Here is a 23,835-nt window from a genome sequence, read left to right on the forward strand (position 1 = left end):
AAGCAGTGGGATTTGGCATTGCCTCAGGCAGAATTTGCCTACAACAGATCAAAAAACAGAACCACAGGTTTAAGCCCATTTGAGATTGTCTATGGTCAGAACCCATCCGGGGTGTTGGACTTAGCCCCTATTCCACGTATAGGACGTTTCAGTCCTAAAGCAGATGAGATGGCAAAGTATCTTCGGGGTATCCATGAGCAGGTGAAACAGACCATTCATGAGAGCAATACCAAGTACAAGACTCGGGTCGACAATCATCGTCGTCAGGTACTTTTTGATGTTGGTGATTTTGTTTGGGCTGTATTAACTCGTGATCGTTTTCCTGTTGGTGAGTATAATAAGCTTAAGGATTGGAAGATTGGACCTTGTGAGGTCGTGCAGAAGATCAATGATAATGCTTACAGGTTGCGACTTCCCAGTCACTTGAAGACTTCTGATGTCTTTAATGTGAAGCACCTGAGTCATTGTTTTGTGGATCCTGATGACACTACTCTGAACTCGAGGACGAGTTCTTTCCAACCCGGGGCGACTGATGCAGGGGGATCCGAGACAGATGATGCTGAGCTGTCAGATTGCACGTTGATGGCGCTGAGATACCATGAGTTGGCAGATCAGCGCAAAGGCGGGAATTGATTGTGACATGTTCCTCATTGGGGTCGTTTTGAGTATGTTTCAGTCTTTTGGCCATAACTTTGGCTACAGGTGTCAGAATCGCGCATAAGACCCCAATCCGGAAAGCTCTTTTCGACGCGCACGCTCTCCACATGGATCCATGTGGCCTTTTTTTCAACCTCAAATTCTGCCGTTTTCCCCTCCGAATCACTAGATTTAGTTATTTTTTACTATTTATGGTAATATTTCGATTGTTAATTAGGAAGTCAATTTAAATCCGATTTAGACCGGATTTTTGGGAGATTGCTTATTTTATTTCGAATTTCAATTTAGAGTGATTTTCGGGATTTTGCTATTTTTGGCAAAATTCGAATAAAGACGATTTTTGCTATTTTTGGCAAAATTCGAATAAAGACGATTTTTTTGCTATAACAGTCCGGCTTGTGGACTGCTTTTGAGATGGTTATTGATTTTATAATATTTTATTAAACCCTAGAGACTTTTTTTTCTCTGGTTTTTGGGCGAATTTTCTCTTGTGAATCGTCTGTCGGAGCTAGCCTACAGGATAATCACTATTCTGTCTGGCGTCAATTTCTGCATGCTTAAAGATTCAATTGTTAAGGAAAAGTTTATACATAGATGCATGCCTATATATTTTGACAGTGACTTGTGTTGATAGTTTGCTTGTGCCAATAGGAATTGTTGTCATCTGCAATCATTTGTGCGCTATGCATGTAGGTAAAAACAACTATGTGAGCCATGAGCCAGCTAGAATTGTTGTGGACATACATGCTTAAGCAACTGAGGGATATGTTGTTCCGACTTTTCATTTTTCATATTCGTATATATTTGGACACAAGTGTATGGTTATCATCTGTCTAAAACCATGCATAAAACCTAGACCATGTATGATAAACCAGAAACCAAATCATCTGTATTATTAAAATGAAATCTAGCAGGTTAGATTAGGCTCGGGATCCACACCGAGCTGGTTACAGTAGCCAATGTAGTACTTGAGCTCAACTTGACCCAACCCGATTATACTCGTACTGTAATTGATTTGGTATATAAATGCATGCAATAGTCGATCTCCAAAGTATACATTTATGGGGAAAAAGTGAGGGATCTTAAGTCCAGTTTCTTGCGTGACAAGGCTGAAGAAAGCTTCAATTTCACGCTGATAATCATCAATTGATCCAATTCTCCCGAACCCAGGGTAAGGAGAGAGAGCTTCAAGAAATGCTGATCTTGAATAAAAATTCTTCCCTTCACAACCGGCTTCCACAACATTCATAATCGCATTAAAGAATTGTGGCGTAACAATATCGACCACCGATATCGGCAGTGGATTACAAGGACCCTTCTGGTATCTTGTGCTGCGGAAATCATTGCCCCCACCAACTACAACATTAAGCTTGTTCGCAACTGCAGTTTCAAGCGTCCGGTGCCGTTGCTCCGGCGGCAATAATTGCTGCCAGAAGAATGGTTGGAAATGTTTCCTCATATTAAACAAAAGAATATTGAGATTCTTTTTCTTTTATGTAGAAGAATGACGGGAATGGGTTAAGATTAGGATGTGCATGGTAGGGTTGGGTCGGGTTTTTAGTCCACCCGACCCAAGAACAAAGAATCCTCCACCCGAGATCAGACTTGACCTAAACAAGATTTCACTCGACCCGAACCTGATCCGATATATAACTTAAAAATCCGACCCAAAATAATGATAAAATATTATTTTTATTCAATAAAAACAGTGACTTAATTGAAAAAAAATAATATATAGAGGGATATTATTATAATTATTCCTAAATATAAAAGATAAAAAAATTTCGGATCGGATATTTTTTACCCTAAACCCGAACCAGACCCGACCTGAACATCACATTTAAAAAACCCAACCGATCCGACCCGAACCTGATTTAAAAAAACTGACTCGGTCGGGTCGGATCGGGTCGGGTCGAAACCCATCGAGTTCAGGTCTCATGCCCATCCCTAGTTAAGATTTTATAGAGTACAATTGGAAGTTTATTCATTTCCTTATACTCACCTGAGTTTTAGTAAATTTTGCCTAAAAAAGGTTAAACGAAAAGAGAATGATCTCACAAACTTTAAATGTTAAAACTCCAACTCGATCAATATTTTAGACCATATTCATTCTCTGAACCCAAACTTCAAATGAGTCTTCAATCTTGAATACAATAAATTAAAAGATCCATTCATGATCACCTATATATAACATGATTGAGTTAATCACATTACACGTCTTCAAACTATAAACTTTATTTTAAGTTAATCTCTAAAATTTTAAATATTTTATTTTCATCCTTAAATTACTACACTCATTCTAACTTGATCTCTAAACTTTTGAATTTTCTAATTTCATCCCTAAACTTCAATGATTTTGGGGGAAATTATTGGAATGTTCAAAAGTTTAGGAACTATTTAAAACGAGAGTCATAATTTGAGAATAAATGTAAAATGTTCAAAAGATTAGGGTCCAATTTAGAATGCAAGTCATAGTTTAAGGATGAAATTGAAATAAATAAAAGTTATGGATTAATTTAGAATGAAGTCCATTGTTTGAGAAGGTGTGATACAATTAATTCCAATTAATTCACTTAAATAAAATTAAAATTTTAAATATTATTACTGTAAGGGTGTGTTTGGTTCAGGGAATGTGGGATTACCGGGGGAATGAAATCCACATTCTCCCGTTTGGTTGGCTGGTAATCTCATTCCCGATAATGTTTTATTACCAACAGTGGATTTTTTGGGTATATTACCGGGAATGTCTTTACCCTATTCCCTTAGGTATTGTTGGATTACCGGCATTTTGGACTAAAATGCCCTTAACTTTTTTTTTCAAAAATATCATTCTTCTGTCATTGAATAATAAAAATTCTACGAAGGTTAAATTACAAATTTATCCTTAAACTATTTTAGATTTACAAAAAAATATCTATAATTAAAATTTTATATGAAGTTAAGGGGTTAAAATAAAATTTTACCCTTTTATTACACCTTTTTATATTTTCAATTTTGTATATAAATTTAAAATTTTTAAAGAAAATATATAAATATCTTATAGTAATATTATACTAGAATTCAACTTGTTAAAAAGTATATATAATAAAGACAATTTGGTCAAATATACATTAAAATAATCTTTTATTCCTTTAACCAAACACGGTAATTTTACATTCCTCCTAAACCAACCAAACACAAAATACAACATTCTCAGTAATCCTATTCCCTGTTAATCTTTTATTCTCACTGATAATCTTACATTCCGTGAACCAAGCACCCTAAATAAAATACTAAAATAAAAGAATCTTTCTCGTAAGTTGCATAAAGATTAGACCATGCATGCATATATACCAAAAATCAAATCATCTGGATTATTGAACTGCAATTTTTAAAAAGGATTGACCAAAGTAAAACATGCGAGTCAAAAGTTATTTCTGCAGCAGGCAATTCAATAATATACGGTTACATCTTCTTAATTAAACATAATCAAAAGTGAAATGTATTTAAAAAAAAGTTGAAATCTAACAGGTTAGATTAGGCCCAGGATCGACGCCGAGCTGGTTACAGTAATCGGTATAATACTCGATTCTTCGTTGAACGGTACTGGGGTTTCCACCATCGCACTCGAGAGCTCCGTTAATGGCACGAATAGTTGCCCCGAACCCTTGGTTTAGGACCGGTTGAACGAAGTTCACCCAGTACCAGACGGCAGTCTTGAAGGAGATAACCGGGTCGGTGGCGATGGTTTCGGGTGCGTTTAGTCCGTCGAACCCGATGTTGTCCCCTGCTGGTCCGTAGTTGAAATTCCAGGATAGTTGGATTGGTCCTCGGCCATAGTAGCCTTTGCTAGGGTTGCATGGATATTGTGTGTTGGTTTCATCACAGTAGTCCCTTGTGGCTCCGTTTATCTCTTCTATGTAGCAAAAATCTGTATTAGAAAACAAAGAGTATTAAAAAAAACTGAAATTCGTAAAAATATAAATTCAAGATTTAAAATTTAAAATTTTATTTTATTTTATTTTATTTTTTATCATTTCATCTTAGATCTAGTCGGTTTAATCCGAATCGATTTGAGAAACATACTTCTTCCATCCAAATTTGATCCGACTCGAATTTAAAGAGGTCTCACTCGATCCTAAACTTGATCCGAATTTTAAAATAAAAATCTACATCTAATCCGATTCAACACAAATATATATAAATTATCATTTTTATTCTTTATAATAGAGAATTAATTGAAAAAATATATAGAGAGGAGTATTATAGTAATTATCTTTAAATGTATAGAAGAAAATTATATTATTATCCTGAGTCGAGTTAAGATTTTTCTCCCCAAATCTGAAGTCTGACCTGGTTTTACCTTTTACAACCCTCAATTCAAACTGATTTTTTTATATAAAAAATACCCTATCAAGTCGGGTTTGGTCGAAACTGTCAAATCCACGTTAGATTACCATCCTTAATTGCACCGCTAAAAAATTTAAATTCTCGTATAATTTAAATATTTTTTATTATAATCTAATTTTATACTCTAATTTTATAATTTCGTACTCTCTAAATTTTTAATATAATTTCTTAAATTTACATCTCTAATATAAAATTTATAAATCCCTTGGTGATTATATTACTAATTTAATTGATACTGTATATAAATGAAAGCAGAACATATTCTCCAAAGTAAAGATTTATGAGAAAAAGCATGGGGAGGGATCTTACGTCCAGTCTCGTGGGTTACATGGCCGAAGAAAGCCGCGATTTCGCGCCTAGAATCGTCGACGGATCCGATTCTCCCGAACTGAGGATAAGGACCGAGAGCTTCGAGAAATGCCGATCTCGAATAAAAATTCTTCCCTTCACAACTAGCTTCCGCGACATCCAAGATCCCACTAAAGAACCGCGGCGTAACGATATCCGCCACCGAAACATTGTTCAAGGCCGGCGGTGGATTACAAGGCCCCTGTTGGCACCCCGTGCCGCAGTAATCGTCGCCGGTGCCGCAAAACCCCCACCGGCTACAGCATAGACCTTGTTCGCAACCGCAGTTTTGAGCGTTCACCGCGGCTGCTTCGGCGGCAATAAACGCCGTCAGAAGAATTGTTAGGAAATGTTTCCTCATATCGGAGAAAAAAATATTGAGATATTTAATTTTTCGAATAATGGCGGGGGGCCAGTTGAGATTTATAGACTGCAAATTGGTGGCGTTTGAAAGTCAAATTTTGGGATGCGGTATTGGGGCCGCGGGGCGTTTGGTCGGACTTTGACTTGCTGCTGCGCGTTTGCTTCTCGCTAATATGAATGATATGACCATGTCATGATTACAATCCATAACTTGAATTTGCTAACATTATATTTATTAAATTATTATAAATAATTATTTTTTATAATTATCATATATGATTTATTAAGCGACTAATTAGGATCGAATACTACAAAGACAAGAGTGACATTCCTAACTCAATTTACTCTATTCGTAAATGCCAAGATTTGAATTTATGACATTGCTTAAATGATTAAGTGTCTCATCATACTAGACCAACTGATTATTGATACTATAAAATAATTATTAACTTTAATAAACTATTATAAAATAACCATAAAAGTTTATCATTTTTTTATACAAGTAGTATTTTTTATAGAAAGTCGATAGTTTTATAAAAAATTGAAAATATCTAAAATTACAATAAAAATTTACAAGCATAACCGTAAATCTAAAATATAATTATGACATTTTCTTATTACTATTTAGACAAAAACTATCCACCTAGATCACATAAGGGCTAAAGAAGGAAAATGTTAAAAAGCCTAACAAAAAAACTCGAATAAAATAAAGATACAAACAAGTCTGAATGTATTGATAAATGAATCACAAAAGGAGATGGAACTACTGAAAGACCCCGACAAATCGCAAATTAGAGTCAAGTGTCGTGAGAAAACTATCAACGAACGCAAAACGCATATCCAAATCAATCCGATAGTCCAAATCAGATAAGATCATTATGATAACAAATAAGCGTCATCTTGATCAGTCGTGACAATGTCAAATCCAATCTTGAGAAAAAAAAATAAACAAAAACAACGACAAAAAACCGTAAGCTATTAAAAGGCAGAGAAAAACATGCCATAAAGGTGGAGATAAACGTGTCATAAAGGTAGATAACATGTCACAAAGACATAATTATTCTTATTAAAAAACTAAAAAAACAAAGAAAAAAAGATAACCGACGGGCGACAACTAGCATTAACATAGGTGCCGCCTCCAGTTAAATAAAATTAAAGAATAAAAAATTAGATTGATCAATAAAATTGACACAAATCGTAAAAGAAAAAAAAGAGAAAAGAGAGGAGAAAGAAAACGACTAGGATTTTTAATTATTGAATTATGAATAGCCTATAATTATTGTAAAAGTAGTCATTAAAAATACTAAAGTTTTATATTAATTATAACATTAAATTTTTTATAATTATTGAATTATGAATAGCCTATAATGTACGAATTTAGTGGTCTTCGTGATAAAAGAATGATTATCATTCCTTGAGATCCGAGTTTAAGCACCATGAACGTCATGAATGTGAACTTTTAATGTTAAAGGGTTTGAGAATTATTTTAGAATAAATACTGTTTTTTACTTACTCCAAATTAATCAAAAAAAATTAAAAAGAATAAAATAAAATCTTAAAACTTAATCAAAAGTATTAAATTCGTTGAAAATAAAGCATTAAAAATTCAAAGAAAGTTCCTTTGAATTAGTCAAACCATATTTTCAAAATTAATTTTTTTCTGGTCCAAAATTATTGGCAAAATAATATTTTCTTTTGAATTATTGGGTGCAAGAAATTAAAGTGGATCCTAACTTCTGACTTTTTGAAGTCATATATAACTTTTATCAATGTCAAATTCAACTCTCAAAATTAATATACCAAAATATTATTTTATCTCACTCACATATATTGAATTTATTCTTGATACACCAATTTTTTTTTTAATTTGTGAGTTGTAATTATAAAAAAATCGTTTTTTTATTAATTTCATTAATGAATCAAACATTAAATTTAAAATAAAAATAAATTCAAATAGAATTTATGCACTATAAGATTCAAAACAAAACACTTATCTTAAGTATTTTAATTCTGATGATTTTATATCTTTATAATATAATTAATTTAAAATACTTGCTTATTTATAAAATGTTTGCAATTTGCCTAGTGGAGGCTAATTAAACCAATTAATAAATGTTTAATTACTGGTTTAAAGTTGAAATCAAGTTCTTAGAAATTTAAATAATTAAAGGGTAAACTATGCTAATAGTCCCCTTTATTTTTGTTCTGATTAACTTTCGTCACCGATTTTTAAATTAAGTGCGCTTGATCCGTAACGTTATCAGTTCATCCTGTTTAAATCTCTTGGCCGTTAATGTCCGTTAATCCATTAATAGAAATATTACATCACGGTTAAAAAAAAAATCACTGCATCCACGTGTTCATCAACACTTCTTCTTCTCGTTTGCTCACTTGTTTCCTCATTTTTCCTTCCATTAACTCCTTTACTGTCTGTCGCAATCGCAGTGGCAGCAAGCACCAGCACGCGGCCTAAGCTGATCGAAGCAAAGGAGGCAAAACACAAGAAGAGAATATAGTTTCCGGGTCAGGGATTTGCGCCAAGAGGGTGGTGGTGGATGCAACGCACCACATGCTGGGAAGGCTGGCTTCCATTTTGGTCAAGGAGTTGTTGAACGGCCAGAAAGTGGTCGTCGTTAGATGCAACGAGATTTGCATGTTTGGTGGTCTGGTCAGGCAGAAGATAAAGTACATGAGGTTCTTGAGGAAGCACATGAACACTAAGCCCTCTCATGGTCCCATCCATTTCCGTGCTCCTTCTAAGATCCTCTGGCGTACCATTCGTGGGATGATTCCTCAAAAGACCAAGTGTGGAGCAGCAGCTCTTGCTCGATTGAAGGTGTACGAGGGGGTTCCAGCTCCTTACGATAAGACGAAGAGGATGGTTATTCTTGATGCTCTCAAGGTTTTGAGGCTTCAGAAAGGACACAAGTACTGCTTGTTGAGCATCTGAGGTCGGATGGAACCACTATGACACTATTAAGGAGCTCGAGAAGAAGAGGAAGGAAAGAGCTCAAGTCGCATACGAGAGAAGGAAGCAACTTACTAAACTTAGGGTTAAGGCCGAGAAGGTTGCAGAGGAGAAGCTTGGTGCACAGTTGGAAGTCATTGCTCCTATCAAATACTGATTCAAAGTCAGTAGTTTTATTGCCGTAATCATTTGAAGTAGATTTTATGATATATACCTTAGTATGTTACTGGGGGTGTCTTTTACTTCTTTGCTTGAGAAACACTTTCTAGTTTTTAGTTCCCTTATTGGTATTTTAAGTTTTCAAGATTTGATATTGGTCACTACAACTCAAGAGTATAGATGAGAATGGGTGGAAGAATAAAAGAAGAAGATGATGATGAAGGGCGTTCATGAGAATGGGTTGTGGGGAAAGAAGAAGAAGAAAGTCAAAGTTTGAAGACACATGGTTTTTATTTTATTTTATTATTTTTTAATATCCAACTCAGACTTTCGTTAATGGGTTAACGGAAGTTAAAGATTGAGGGACTTGAACTGGACGGATCGATAACGTTAGGAACCAAACAGACTTAATTAAAAAATCGGTGACCAAAGTCGATTAGACTGAAAACAAAATGGACTATTGTCATAGTTTACCCATAATTAAACTGGGTTCATATTGGGTTTGGTCAATTCAGTTTCATAAGCACTTATGATTTATTTTTAGGTTTAGTTTAACTTTATATTTTAAATATATAATAAAATTCTATAAAAAAATATAATAGAAAAATGATTTGGAAAAGTATTTTTAAATAATTTAGTTTAAAATATAAATATTTATTGTTATTGAAAAAAGTAATCTTAAATATATATAAATTATTCATTTAATTTTTTTAAAATATAAAAATTAGTGATATAAATAAAAATAAATGAATAATTTTATTTAAAGACACATCTCGGTAAAAGTATAAATCTCATTCAATATAGTTGAAAAATGACAAAGATATTATATAATTGTTGATAGAAAAAGTTAGATTGCGACAGATTTTGATGATTCATTCCACTTGATTTGGACGAAGAATTACTCGGTAGAAGAGAAATAGAGAATAGAAGGTATGTAGACGATGATGAATAATAGTTGAGAGAGATAATTTTTTTTAACCTTACATGGTGATCGATATATTTACTTTTAGTGATGATGATTATTTGCAGGTTGGTCGAATAAATAAATTTGACAATTAGATGATGAATTGCAGACCACGTGGATTTATCGACGATCAAATCAAGATATTGTAACAGTTTAGAAGATATGTGTTAGCTCTTACGAACAACCGAAATATGCTAAGAGGGTAGTGAATTGACCTTTTAAAAAGTTTGATGGAAACAAATCGAAAAATAGAACTTTTTGCACAATGATTTAGAGTGGTTCGACTTCTAAACCAAGTTTACATCCATTACCTTAACATCCACACTAAGGATTTCTCAAATCCACTATATTTTGAGGACAAGGTGTAACCTTACAACAACCCACAGTGTTTATACCCCAAAACTTTGTTTACACCCCAAAACTTTGTTTACACTCTTTCCACAAGAGGAATTACAAATAAAGCAAACAAAGAGAAAACCTCACAAGGTAAATGTGTTCGCACGAATTAAGCTCTCACCCAAATCACACTTGAGCAAAATAAACAATGAAGCACACAAGTGTGTTTACAAATTAAACGCAAAACAAAACTTTGATGTTGGTAGGTTGATTCAATTTGATTCTTGCTGACCTTGGGAAGCAAAGTAAGTATAAAATAAAAAATGATTTTTCAATATTAAAATTGGAGCTTAAATGTTTTTTTACAAAATTCTTAAATTGTTTAATTATTTTTCAAAGGGGAGCATTTTTCAAAAACAAATTTTCATAGAGTTTTGTTATATCAAAAAGGGAGAGATTATTGAATTAAGATTTTGATATAACAATAAATTGTAAAATTGATTTTGGACTTAATTGAATTTGTCAAAAATTTATCAAAAATATTTCTAAGTCCTAATTAACTTGAAAAATATGTTTTAAATGTTTTCCAATTTAGTCGAACCTTTTAAAAAACATACTCGATCGTTTTTGCAATTTAAAGTTAAGTTTCCAAACATTTTTTGCTTAAAGGATTGATCCCCTAGCAAAAGGATTGATCCCTTTGACCAAAGGATCGTTCCCCTTTAAAAAAAGATCGACCCTTGTATTCCAGTGAGTTTGGGATCGATCCCTTTACAAAAAGAATCGATCCCTTCACCAAAAGGATTGACCCCTTCCCTTAAAGAATCGATCTATTTCTTGCAACGGTCGAATTATTTGAAAAAGGATCGATCCCTTTCTTCAATAGATCGATCCCTTGTACATTAAATATTGTTTTTTGTTGTAGGTAATGGTTGTGATGATCCCCAACGACTCCAAATGGCTAGAATTAATAGAGAAGGTATAAAATAAAGCTCACAAGAATGTTTACAACAAATAATTTTACAAATTAAACACAAAACAAAACTTTGATGTTGGTAGGTTGGTTCAATATGATTTTTATTCACCTTGGGAAGTTTTGAGCTTCATTTTATACCTTCTTCATTAATTCTAGCCGTTTTGAGCCGTTGGGGACCATTATAACCGTTACCTACAACAAAAAAATCATTTAATGCACAAGGGATCGATCCTTTGGAGAAAGGGATCGATTCTTTTTCAAATAATTCGACCGTCGCAAGAAAGAAATTGATCATTTAAGGGATCGATCATTTGAGCCAAAAATGGTTGGAAACTTAACATTAAAGCGCAAAAACGATCGATTATGTTTTTAAAAAGATTCGACTAAATTGGAAAACATTTAAAACATATTTTTCAAATTAATTTGGACTTTGAATTATTTTTGTTAAATTTTTGACAAATTTAATTAAGTCCAAAATTAATTTTATATTTTTACAATAGGATGAAACAAATGGTCGTTTAGGGAGAAAAGAGTAGCTCTATTATTTTTAAGGTGTATCTCTTGAGGAAAAGGGTTTTTTTCATTATCATCGCCAATAAGAGGGAGCTCAAAAGATTAGGCGATGAAATCAACGGTAATAGTGACGATCTGACCCATAAGATATGAAACGATAGTTCGAAAGATGGTGTCATCATGAGAAGTGGATGACATATGAGCATTTGAGTAAAAAACTCAAACCAGTGAATGATAAGTAGGACCATTGAAGTTTAAAAAAAGTAAAAAAGCTTCATATCTTTCAAATTTTGCTCATAAGGAAAACCCAAATTGTTTAGAAATTAAATTTGATTTTCGGGTTTCCTTGATAGGTCGATATGCAAAAATTAAGTCAAAACACTCATGAGCTTTTGTGTTTCGAAAACATAGATCCATTCAAGAGTTAATTGTAGGATTGCTCGAGGATGCCCCATTTGAAGTCATACTTTTTCTTTTTGGCATTTAAAAAAAATAAATGAAAATTAAGTTTGAGCCAAAAGAGATGTTTAAAGGATGTTAACAATGATTTTAGGAAGAATTAAAACTGAAATTCGGGGTGAATAAAAGGTGTATGATCAAAAGGTATTGGGAGGGTGATTTTGGTTGGGGAATTTTATTGAACGCTTTATGGGTGTAGGATAAAACGTTTGGGATTTTGACAAATTGATCAATGGTTAATGCCCCTACAATAAAAAAACAATATTTACAGTAAATAAAGGTTCTCTAACCACCTAATTCAACCCAATTTGTTTGAATTTAAAAAATTAAAAAGTTAGGGGTTTTGAAAAATCTTACCCAAAAGAGATGATTCCTTCAAATAGTTGTGATGATTCGTTGAAAGGAAGTTTGAATGAGTAATTTCACACAAAATCCACTTGAAAAACGGATTCAGATTGAGGGATTTGATGAAATTTGAATATTTAGGCGTTTTGGGTATTTTGGTTCGAAGTTAGGCTTGATAAGGATTGAAATGCGCCTAAACATACTTAAAATAGCCTTTCTCCGAATGATTGGTCTTAAGAGATAGATCCTTCGCAAAAAGGGATCAATATTTTTACATGAATATGCAAGGGATCGATCCTTTTACAAAAGAGATCGATCTTTTTTTCTTAAAAAATGCATCTTTTATTCCAAAGATCAAAATTGATGACATGAGGCTCTAATTGAATGTAACCTAAGTCATATTATTGATAGGAAATTAATATTAGTGACTTAGGGGATACTAAATGTGCATGAATGTCAACTTGAAAGCTTCAAATTATACAAATTTTTATTATTGATCAATATAGTCCATAATTTGCACAAATAGGTTCAAATCAAGTTACACAAACATACGATGGCTCTAAAGATCCTAAACATGCATATTTTTTAATTTTGCTACATTTAAACATCATATTATCAAAATCAACAAATATAATCAATACAAAGCATGAAGAACATGATTTCACCACAACAAACAAACATTGCAAATTTAAGGCCAAAAACAACATCATAAGCGTATAAGGCCATAAAATTGCAACTCATGCAAAAATAGCTACCCCTAACTAATTGCAATTAAGCACTATGTGGGGATATACAATGACACATATAAACATTTTAAATCATATGAAGCACAAAATTGCATGAAATTAAAACTTGTTACCATTAAATTAAGGTTCTCTTCCTTTCTTCAAATGTCATTCCTTAGTGTGTTTTGGAGCCTCCAAATAGCTTGACATTTTTCACCATTGCTCCAACATACCTACAAGAGACATTTACTTGATTTTTAGTACCCAAATTGCTTAGGGTCCTTGATTGTTAGCTTCAATGCCTATAGTTCCCATAGGAACCCATATTTGTCTTATTTTATAAGATTTTCTTTTCTTTACAGAAAAGTATTAGAATTATGACCATGATATTGACAATGAGAACATTTTGCCATTTTTACACATGATGAATTATTTTGAGAAATTAATTCTTTTTCTTTTGTTAAGCTTTCAAGGTTAATTTTCAAATCAAAGTTTTCTTTTTCTAAATCATTGATTTTGATTTTTGAAAGCTCAAAATCATTTTTTAAAATCAAGTTTTTCTTTCAAAATCAAATCATTTTTAATTTTTGAATTTTGAAATTAATTTCTTATATTTGCAATTCATGGTCTCAAATTCCAAATACAATTCATTATATGCACCTTATAACTCTTTAAATGAATAAAAATTTGAATCAAAAGAGTTAGAAGTTACCATTGAATCTTCTTGGCCATGAAGATAGATTGGCTACTTCATCATCGAAGTTGTCTTCATCACTCCATCTTGCCACAAATGCATTCTTTTTTGTTCATCTTTCTTCTTTAGGAGAGAACATTCATACTTGACATGTCCCATCCTTTGCCACTCAAAACATATCAAGGGATCTTTCTTCTTGCTAGATTCATGCTTCAATTTTTTTTTTCATTTGAAAGACATGACTTTAGAGAATTGTTTGAAGAACTTGACCATTTCTCCATCTTCCTCTTCATCCATATCTTTACTTGATTCTTGATTACTCTCATTGGTGAATTTGAAGGTGATTCCAACATCTATTCTTCTTCTTCTTCTTCTTCTTCTTCCTTCTTCCTTTGGAGTTTTACTTCATGAGTGAGTAATGAACCAATGAGCACATCGAGGGTATAAAACTCCAAGTCCTTATCTTCTTCGATGGCATTAGTTTTTTCTTCCCAAGTAGTAGGCAATGAGATAAGCATTTTTGTCACTATCTCTTTATTGGGACATGCCTTCCTAAAGTTCTTCAAGTTATTGATATTGTTGTAAACTGATCAGGCATTGTCTTGATGTCTTCGTCGGGTTTCATCTTGAAGTTCTCATAGTTGAGAGTGAGAATGCCAATCTTGGACTTCTTCATTTGGCTTGTTCCTTCGTGGGTCACCTTTAATTTGTCCCAAATCTCCTTAGCATTAAGACATAAAGATACTCTACTATACTCGTCTGAGCCAAGAGCACAAAAGAGGATGTGCATGACTTTGACATTGAATTGGGCAAGATTCATGTCTTCACTTGTCCACTCCTTTTGATTTCTTGGAGGCACGAGAGAACCATTGATGATGACATCCCAAACTACAAAGTTGATGTATTGGATGAACAACATAATCATATTATTCCAATAGGAATAATTTGCTCCATTGAAGAAGGGTGGCCTATGGATGGAGTGAGAATCTTCAACATTGTAGGAGCCGAAAGTTGAAGCCATCTTTATCGGTTGATTGAATGAGTTGATAAAGCTCTCATAGAACATTCTTAAGGTTATTAAATCATCGATAGAGATCCGTTCTGATACCAATTGTTAGCTCTTACGAACAACTGAAATATGCCAAGAGGGGATGAATTGACCCTTTAAAAGTTTGGTGGAAGCAATTGAACAGTAGAACTTTTTACACAATGATTTAAAATGGTTCGCCTTCTAAACCAAGTTTACATCCACTACCTTAGCATCCACACTAAGGATTTCTCAAATCCACTAGATTTGTTTACCTTTGAGGGCAAGGTGTAACCTTACAACAACCCATAAGGTTTATACCCCAAAACTTTGTTTACACTTTTTCCACAAGAGGAATTACAAATAAAGAAAATAAAGAGAAAACCTCACAAGGAAAATGTGTTTGTACCAATTAAGCTCTCACTCAAATCACACTTGAACAAAATAAACAATGAAGCACACAAGCGTGTTTACGACAAAGAATTTTACAAATTAAACACAAAACAAAACTTTGATGTTGGTAGGTTGTTCAATATGATTCTTGTTGACCTTGAGAAGCTTTGACCTTCATTTTGTACCTTATCCATTAATTCTAGCCGTTTGAAGCTTGGAGATTATTTTAGATGTTACTTACAACCAAAAACAATATTTAATGCACAACGGATCAACCCTTTAGAGAAAGAAATTGATCATTTTCAAATAATTCTACCGTTGCAAGAAAGGGATTTATCCTTTTCATCAAGGGATCGACCTTTTTAGTGAAGGGATCGATCCTTTTTGTAAAAGGATCGATCCCAAACTCATTGGAATCCAAGGGATCAATTCTTTTTCAAGGGGATTGATCCTTTGGTCAAATGGATCAATCCTTTTGTTAGGTGATCGATCATTTGAGCTAAAATGCTTGGAAACTTAACTTTAAAGCGTGAAACTGATTGAGTGTGTTTTTAAAAATGTTAGACTAAATTGGAAAATATTAAAAACATATTTTTCAAGTTTGTTAAGATTACAGTTAGTTTTCTATTAGTAATTAGTTAGAAGTACTTTTGAATTAGTTAGGTTGTTAGAATTGATACTTGTATATATAGTGAACAAATTGTAAGTTTATGAAGTGTGTGGATATGAAAAGTAATTTTTCATTTTTTTCTGGGTTTACATTTTAACATGGTATCGGGCTAATCAATATCACTGGGCTTTTCCTTCTTGTGCTCGTTCTTGATTTTTTTTCGTTTCACATTTATGAAGCAGTTCATTTTAAGCTAACGACGAGACCGCTACAATGCCACCGACAACGATTCCGATGGCGGATTCCACCGTGATTGATTTCAATCATCCATTATATCTCCATCCTTCGGATACTCCTAGTACGATTTTAATTTCACATCAATTGTCTGGGCTAGACAACTACACCATCTGGAGTCGATCTATGCTAATCGTTCTTCTTGCCAAGAATAAGTTAGGGTTTGTTGATGAAGTCTGTTACCGTGATGATTTTTAATCTCCCTTTCAAGCTCAATGGGACAGATGCAATACCCGGATCATCAATTATGTGAGCAGGGAGCTGTCTGCTGGTATCGTTTTTACCTCAAGTACACCTTTAGTTTAGGCATATCTCAAGAAACGCTTTGATAAGGTCGATGGTTCGTGTGTGTTCTTCATTCATTGTGAAATTGCGACACTGGTTCAAGGTGAACTTTATATTTCTGCATATTTCTCGCGTTTGAAACTTCTTTGGGATTGAATGATTCGTATGTTGGTATTTGTTGTTAACTGTTATTGATGCAGCCTTTACCTTCAATCAATAGTGTGTACTTTATGATAATTCAAGAAAAATCTCATCGTCTTCAACTATCTGGAGTAGTTCCTCTTATGGAGTCTACAACTTTGTATTATAATGTTTTTGGCACTTGTAGAAAGTTCAATGGAACATGTGATCATTGCAAGGTGAAGGGCCATAAGAAATAAAATTGTTATAGGCTCATTGGATTTCCACCCGACTTCAAATTCAACAAGAAAAAGGGCTCTCAGGCTGCCATGGTTGTTCATTCTGATCTCGAGTCAGTCTCTCCAACTCCACCATTCTTCACTGTAGAGTAATATAAGTAACTTTTAGGGCTTATGCATCAGGTTTCAAATCAACTTCTAGTCCATATTACTCTATGAATTTAACAAGTACTTTATGCTCTCTAGCTCATACTCCAATTGAATGGATTTTGGATTCTGGAGCAACTGACCATATTCTGTCAGATTTTACATGCATGATTGATCCCGTGCCTTGTACATCTACTCCTAGATATGTTCAGCTACATAATGGAAAATATTTTTCTGTCATTCACATAGGTTCTGTTATATTGCCAAATGGTCTTAAGTTGTCTAATGTTCTTCATGTACCTCACTTCACTCACAATCTTATCTCTATCTCCAAATTAACACATGATTTAAAGTGTGTTGTCTTGTTCTATCATGATCTTTGCATCTTGCAGGATCTTTACAGTGGCATGATGAGAGTGATTGGTAAATGATTTAAGGGTCTTTATCTGTTCAGGTTCCCTTTAAATTCTGTTTTTTCTATTTCTAATTTACAAAATTCTGCTTGTAAATCTTCTGTTGGTTCTTAAATTCTTCTCAATACTTGTAAATCTGTTGATGCAAATAAAACACATCTTTGGCATGCTCGTTTAGGACATGTTCCAGCTTCTCAATTAAGTATATTACCTATGTTTCATAATGCTGCTTTGCACCATGATTCTGTTCAAAATTGCTCTATTTGTCATTTAGCTAGACAGTCTAGGCTTCTATTTACAATTAGTAGTTCTAGGACTACTAATCTCTTCAACTTGATTCACATTGATTTGTGGGGACCTTATCGTATATATACTCATGCTTTTCAAAGGTTTTTTTACATTTGTTGATGTTTATACTAGAATGTCTTGGGTGTACTTATTAAAGCTTAAGAATGATGTTGTTTCTTGTCTTCGAACCTTTATCTTAATGCTTCAAAATCAATTTTTTGTCTCAGTTAAAGTCATACGTAGTGAAAATGGTCGTGAGTTTTTTAATTCTGATTGTTCTCCCTTGTTTAAATCCTTGGGAATTATTTATCAAAGTTCTTGTGTGCGTACTCCTCAATAAAATGAGGTTACAGAACGTAAACATAAGCATCTTTTGGAAGTTGCTCGGGCTCTCTGTTTTCAATCTCAAGTTTTTTTCAAATTCTGGGGAGAGTGTATGTTAACTGCCTATTATATTATTAATAGGTTGCATTCTTTAGTCTTGTCTTGGAAAACTCCTTTTGAACTCTTATATCATAAACCACCTACTTATGACCATTTTAGATTTTTTGGATGCTTATGTTTTGCAACAAATCTTACTTCTCGTGATAAGTTTGATTATCGTGCTTTTGCTTCTGTTTTCTTGGGATATTCTCCAACTCAAAAGGGTTATTTGTTGTTTAATCTAGATTCAAAAAAATTATTCATTAGCAGAGATATTAAATTTCATGAAGATCAATTTCATTTTCATCATTCTTCTTCCTTTTATGATTATATTTCTGTTTTTTCCCATTTATTCCTTTTGTTCATGATGGTGATTTTTTAGTGTTAAACTCTCCAAGTTCTCACACTTCTATTCCTCAAAATAGTGTTCCAACTGAGCAGGTTTCTGCTGCTAATGAACATGATTCTCATGTTCCAGTCCAGCCTTCTGCTTCAATAAGTGCACATGTCCCTTCCAGGAAGTCTTCTAGAGTGTCTAAACCTCTATCTTAGTTAAACAATTTTGTATGTTCTTGTCAGTCTTCTTCACCAGTTTTCAGTTCTAGTTCTCTTTCTTATTCTCATTTGCCTACTCATATTCAAGTTTTTTTGTCTTCTATTCTCAAATTTCTAAGCCTCAATCTTATTCTGAGGTTGTTCAAGATCCACTTTGGGTTCAAGCAATGAAAGAAGAAATTCATGCATTGGAATCTAATAAAACATGGTCCCTTATTCCATTACCACCAGGAAAATTTCCTATTGGATGTAAGTGGGTTTACAGAGTTAAGTACAAAGCATCAGGTGAGGTTGAGAGGTATAAAGCTCGCTTGGTTGCTAAAGGTTATAATCAACAAGAGGGAATTGATTTTGTTAATACATTCTCTCCTGTGGTCAAAATGGTTACTATTCGAACCATTTTAGCTCTTGTTTCTACTTTCAATTGGACATTGTTGCAGATGGATGTCTTCAATGCTTTTTTACAAGGGGATCTTTCTGAGGAAGTTTATATGCAGTTACCAGAAGGTTTTTACAGTCAGGGGGAGATGATTGCGTGTAGACTGCAAAAATCATTGTATGGCCTTAAGCAAGCTTCCAGGCAATGGAATATGAAACTTACAGAAGCCTTGGTTTCAGCTGGCTATGTTCAGAGCAAGTATGATTATTCTCTATTCATTAAGAGGCAGCAAGGTAAAATGGCTTTGTTGTTAGTATGTGTTGATGATTTAGTAATAACAGGTGATATTAGTGTGTTGATTACTGAATTGAAGTAAATATTGAATATCCATTTTAAGATGAAGGATTTGGATGAATTGAAGTATTTTTTTTGGGAATTGAAGTATTAAGATAAAAAAAGGTATACTTTTGAATCAAAGAAAGTATGCACTGCAGTTAATCAAAGATACTGGTTTGGAAGAAGCCAAGTCTGTTGCTACTCCATTAGATCAGAATTTGAAATTGACTTCTTTGGATTATGATAAAGTTATGCATCATGATGTTGAAGATGAGTGTGATCTAGTTGAAGATAAATCAGTTTACCAAAGACTTATTGGGAGATTGATTTATTTGACATATACAAGGCCTGACATTACATATGCAGTAAATTTTCTCAGTCAATTCATGCCACAACCTAAGAGGTCTCATATGAAGGCAGCTTTAAGAATAGTCAAGTATGTAAAGAAGGATCCATGACAGGGAGTTTTGTTGAGATCTTCTTCAGACTGTCAAATTTCAGAAATTTCGGCCTATTGTGATTTAGATTGGGGATCATGTCCAATGACAAGAAAATCTGTGACATGATTTTGTATTAAGATTGGCGATTCATTGGTTTCATGGAAATCAAAGAAACAAAATGTTGTAGCAAGATCTTCAGCAGAAGCAGAATATAGAGCTATGACAGTAGTTACTTCTGAGTTAGTTTGGTTACAAGGATTACTTGCAGAACTTGGTATGAAAGATTTGAAACCAGAAAGCTTTATTACGACAACAAGGCCGTTATTCAAATAGCTTCCAATCCTGTATATCATGAAAGAACAAAGCATATAGAAATTGATTGTCATTTTGTGAGAAAAAAATTCAGGAAGGAATGATTCAAACAGAACATGTTTCAACGCATGAGCAGCTTGCAGACATCATGACAAAAGCCTTGGGAAGACAACAACATAGTTATTTGTTATCCAAGTTAGGAGTTGAAAATGTTTTTCAACATCCAACTTGAGGGGGAGTGTTAAGATTACATTTAGTTTTCTGTTACTAATTAGTTAGAAGCAGTTTTGAATTAGTTAGGTTGTTAGAATTGATACTTGTATATATAGTGAACAAATTGTAAGTTTATGAAGTTTGTGGATATGAAAAGTATTTTTTCATTTTTTTGGGTTTACATTTTAACAAAGTTAATTTGAACTTTAATTTTTTTTTGATAAATTTTTGACAATTTCATTAAGTCCAAAATCAATTTTACAATTTATTGTTATATCAAAATCTTAATTTAACACTCTGGAATTTCGGACATCTTATGAAGTTTCGGAGGATTGAAAGAATGATACCGTTGGCATAATTTGGAAAGAAAATCTAAAAAATTTACAACAAAAACCAAATTAAATTCTTCAACTGTAGATGTTGAAGTATATGATTAATCCATACTTTCATTGCTATTGCATTTATTCTCCTTTAAGAAACAACATCAAAATTCAAATCGATCTCATTTTCCCTCGTAGCAAGAAAATGATAGTAGCATTTCTAAACCGTTATTGCATGAAAATTAAAGCTGCATATTTAAGTACATAAAACAATTAAAACTCTAGCACCTGAGATTATCACCGGAAGCGACACCAAGTTGGCTACAATACTGGGTGAATAAGTTTACCCGAGACTCGACTTTAGCGGTATCTTTACCGTCACATTCGAGGTCACCGTTAATGGCTCGAATAGTCGCCCCGAACCCTTGGTTCATCACCGATGCCACATTGTTCATCCAATACCAGATGGCGGCCTTGAACGATATAAGAGGGTCGTTGGCGACAGTTTCCGGTGTGCCTAAGCCGTCGAATCCGATGTCGGAACCGGCTTGTCCGTAGTTATAGTTCCAGGTTAGTTGCAGTGGTCCACGTCCATAGTAACCTTTGCTAGGGTTGCATGGATACTCAGTTCTTCTCTCGTCGCAGTAGTCCTGTGAGGCTCCACCCTCCTCTTCTATGTGGCAGAAACCTGTATATATATATAAATTATAATATCAGAAAATAGTCATGTAGTATTTTAGTTATAACATTTTATTTTAAGATAAAAAGTACATAATATTTGATTTAATAATCAGTTTAATTCTTATTATTATTTTTGAAACATTTTTACCCGACGTTTTATTTTAGGGAAAAAATTACTATTTTGGAGTCCTAAGCGTTTAACATTTTCCATCCACCTAAGGTTTTTTTTGCCCCAAAAATAAAATGTTGGAGGTTAAAATTAATACTCCAACCAAATAATAGGAGTTAAAGTGATTACTTAATCAAATATTAGAGATTTTTTTATCAAGAAATGAACATTATATTTTATATTGGAATAAACTTATAAAATTTTAAATGTGAAAATAAATTATTAATAAAAATTGAAAAAAATAAATACTTTGTTTAAATTAGAATTTAAAATTTTCAATTCCTTGATAGATAATTTCATGCGTGAAAAGAGATACTTACGTCCAGTTTCATGGCTAGCATGAGCGAAGAAAGCCGCAATTTCGCGCCTGGAATCCTCGACGGACCCGGTCCTTGCGAACTGAGTGAAAGAACCGAGAGCATCGAGGAAGACGCCTCTCGAGTAGAAGTTTCTTCCCACGCAAGTCGAAGCCGCCTGACTCAAGATCCCGTTGAAGAACTCCGGCGTAACGATATCGGCGATCGACACGCCGTTGTTAACACAAGGACCACCTCGGCAATTCACTCCACAGTAATCCGAACCCGTCCCGCAAAACCCGAACCGACTGCAACACTGGTCCGGCGAACAAGTGTTGCCACATTGAGCCATAGCCATTCCGGCCACAACTCCCGCTAGGATAATGGCGATGAAGCTTGTTTTCGTGGTGGAATTCGCCATTTTGATGCTGGAAATTGGGATTTGGATATGGAGATTGGCTGGATTTTGAGAGAGATTTATAGATTTAAAAAGCAAGGGAATCAAAGAATAGTAAACGCTTGCCTGGATCGGACGTGCAGACAACGGGTCTTTGGGGGGCCTAACTTTGACCGGTAAACATGAAAACGACGGCTCTGGTTTTCGGAAGGCAATAGGAAATTTCTTTGCTCACACACATATTGAATTTTTCCACTTTATTAATAGGATAAATTATAAACTTCATCACTTATGTTTCTTATCATTCTTATTTTATGAATTAAAGTTTCAAAATTTTCAATTTATATGATGAACTTTTAATTTACTTTTATTTTAGTCGTTCAGGTGTTAAATCATAAATATAAGAGTAACAACCACGGGTCACGTGTGCTGATGTTGGATGCTTTCTATTAAGAAAGGATTCATCTGTTATCCATGCCACTTTTCTCTTTATATTTTGTGTTATTTTTTCTTCTTTATCCAAAGATGAAAGTTCTTATAGTTTCATCTTTATGTCACGCTGACACAATTACCATTCTATGATGTCTTCTCCTACTACTCAATATATCGATGAATTTTTCTCATTTTCTTCTACTACTTTATTAATTTAGATTTGACCTAAATCACTTTAAAACTCATAATTCAACCCTAAACCCAGAGCTCATGAATTCCCAAACCATTCTAATATACAATATCCACCATCCGATCAACATAGAACTAAGATATACATCTCACTTCTTCCTTCTCCACCTCCCAACCGTTGGGATTTGATAAAAATATGTTTCATTATTGAGAAATCAAAGGGAATTTAAAACTATGATTTTTTCATAAAAATGAAGAAAATTTTGGGGTTATTCCATGTTTTTAAAAGAAAAATGTTCAGTCATAATTTCGTTAAGTGTTTAATGGTACAATGACCAAAATAGGAGTAATAAGAAGTTCAATGGGTAAATTAAAAAAATTCTAAATTTTAGTGATCAAAATAAGAATGACAAGAAAATTAAGTGGTACAATTTTTAATTTACCCTTATTAGTATATGTTAAACTAATTTCTATGGTTTTTATGAGCTATTGTACGAAATAGTTATGATTAAATTATTTAAATTTTGAAAAAAAAGAGTTTTAGAACATAATTAAATTTTTAAAATGAAGGAACTTATTACTTAATTTTAAAATCAAAAGGTTTTAAAAATAATTAATAAAAAAATGAAAGAAACAAAAATTTTATTTCAACAATTTTGAAATTATCAATAACTTAAAGGATGAGTTCATCACGTTTGACGCGCACCGATGAACATCGAATTTTAAATTTAAGTTAAAATACATAAAATATTAAGAATTTAAGTTTAAATTAATATATGACATACATAATATATGTAGTCAATTTTAAACCAAATAACTACTTCTACTCAATAGTTGAGCCTTGTTTTTTCAACCCGAGAACCCCGGGTTCGATTCCCATGTGCATCTTCTAAGCGCTCAAAATTTTAAATTATTAATGTAAAAAAATCTTCGACATTTTAATGAATTATTAAATTGACTTTTTTAACATTTAACTATCAC

General features: G+C 33.3%; 3 protein-coding genes and 1 pseudogene across 3 annotated transcripts; 1 reads left to right on the forward strand and 3 right to left on the reverse strand.

Annotated features, from left to right (window-relative positions):
• Positions 1-1,564: 1,564 nt before the first annotated feature.
• On the reverse strand, positions 1,565-2,116 carry LOC120206616 (endochitinase EP3-like). The gene has a single exon (XM_039206213.1). It carries the CDS (start codon positions 2,114-2,116, stop codon positions 1,565-1,567), a length of 552 nt encoding a protein of 183 aa, XP_039062144.1.
• Positions 2,117-4,076: 1,960 nt separating this feature from the next.
• LOC120206617 (endochitinase EP3-like) lies at positions 4,077-5,965 on the reverse strand. Its single transcript, XM_039206214.1, has 3 exons — positions 5,945-5,965; positions 5,356-5,824; positions 4,077-4,567 (listed from the first exon to the last, which is right to left on the reverse strand). Exons 1-3 carry the CDS (start codon positions 5,963-5,965, stop codon positions 4,161-4,163), a joined length of 897 nt encoding a protein of 298 aa, XP_039062145.1. The 3' UTR covers positions 4,077-4,160.
• A 2,085-nt stretch (positions 5,966-8,050) lies between these two features.
• Positions 8,051-8,883, forward strand: LOC120206618 (annotated as a pseudogene).
• Positions 8,884-20,814: 11,931 nt separating this feature from the next.
• On the reverse strand, positions 20,815-22,292 carry LOC120206760 (endochitinase EP3-like). Its single transcript, XM_039206351.1, has 2 exons — positions 21,861-22,292; positions 20,815-21,378 (listed from the first exon to the last, which is right to left on the reverse strand). The coding sequence occupies exons 1-2, from the start codon at positions 22,255-22,257 to the stop codon at positions 20,972-20,974; spliced, it is 804 nt and encodes a 267-aa protein (XP_039062282.1). The 5' UTR covers positions 22,258-22,292; the 3' UTR covers positions 20,815-20,971.
• Positions 22,293-23,835: the final 1,543 nt, after the last annotated feature.

The sequence above is a fragment of the Hibiscus syriacus genome, unplaced genomic scaffold (genome assembly GCF_006381635.1).
Source record: "Hibiscus syriacus cultivar Baekdansim isolate YM2019G1 unplaced genomic scaffold, ASM638163v2 tig00013960_pilon, whole genome shotgun sequence".
NCBI classification, from domain to species: Eukaryota; Viridiplantae; Streptophyta; class Magnoliopsida; order Malvales; family Malvaceae; genus Hibiscus; species Hibiscus syriacus.

What these genes read in the sequence shown, in the direction of transcription:
- LOC120206616 (XM_039206213.1), bottom strand. Translation starts at nt 2,116, where the DNA reads ATGAGGAAACATTTCCAACCATTCTTCTGGCAGCAATTATTGCCGCCG.
- LOC120206617 (XM_039206214.1), bottom strand. Translation starts at nt 5,965, where the DNA reads ATGGATTGTAATCATGACATG. An exon ending in TGGATTGTAATCATGACATG is followed by an intron (nt 5,825 to 5,944) that starts GTCATATCATTC and finishes ACCAATTTGCAG; the next exon opens with TCTATAAATCTCAACTGGCC. An exon ending in TGTAACCCACGAGACTGGAC is followed by an intron (nt 4,568 to 5,355) that starts GTAAGATCCCTC and finishes TTTCTAATACAG; the next exon opens with ATTTTTGCTACATAGAAGAG.
- LOC120206760 (XM_039206351.1), bottom strand. Translation starts at nt 22,257, where the DNA reads ATGGCGAATTCCACCACGAAAACAAGCTTCATCGCCATTATCCTAGCG. An exon ending in TGCTAGCCATGAAACTGGAC is followed by an intron (nt 21,379 to 21,860) that starts GTAAGTATCTCT and finishes ATATATATACAG; the next exon opens with GTTTCTGCCACATAGAAGAG.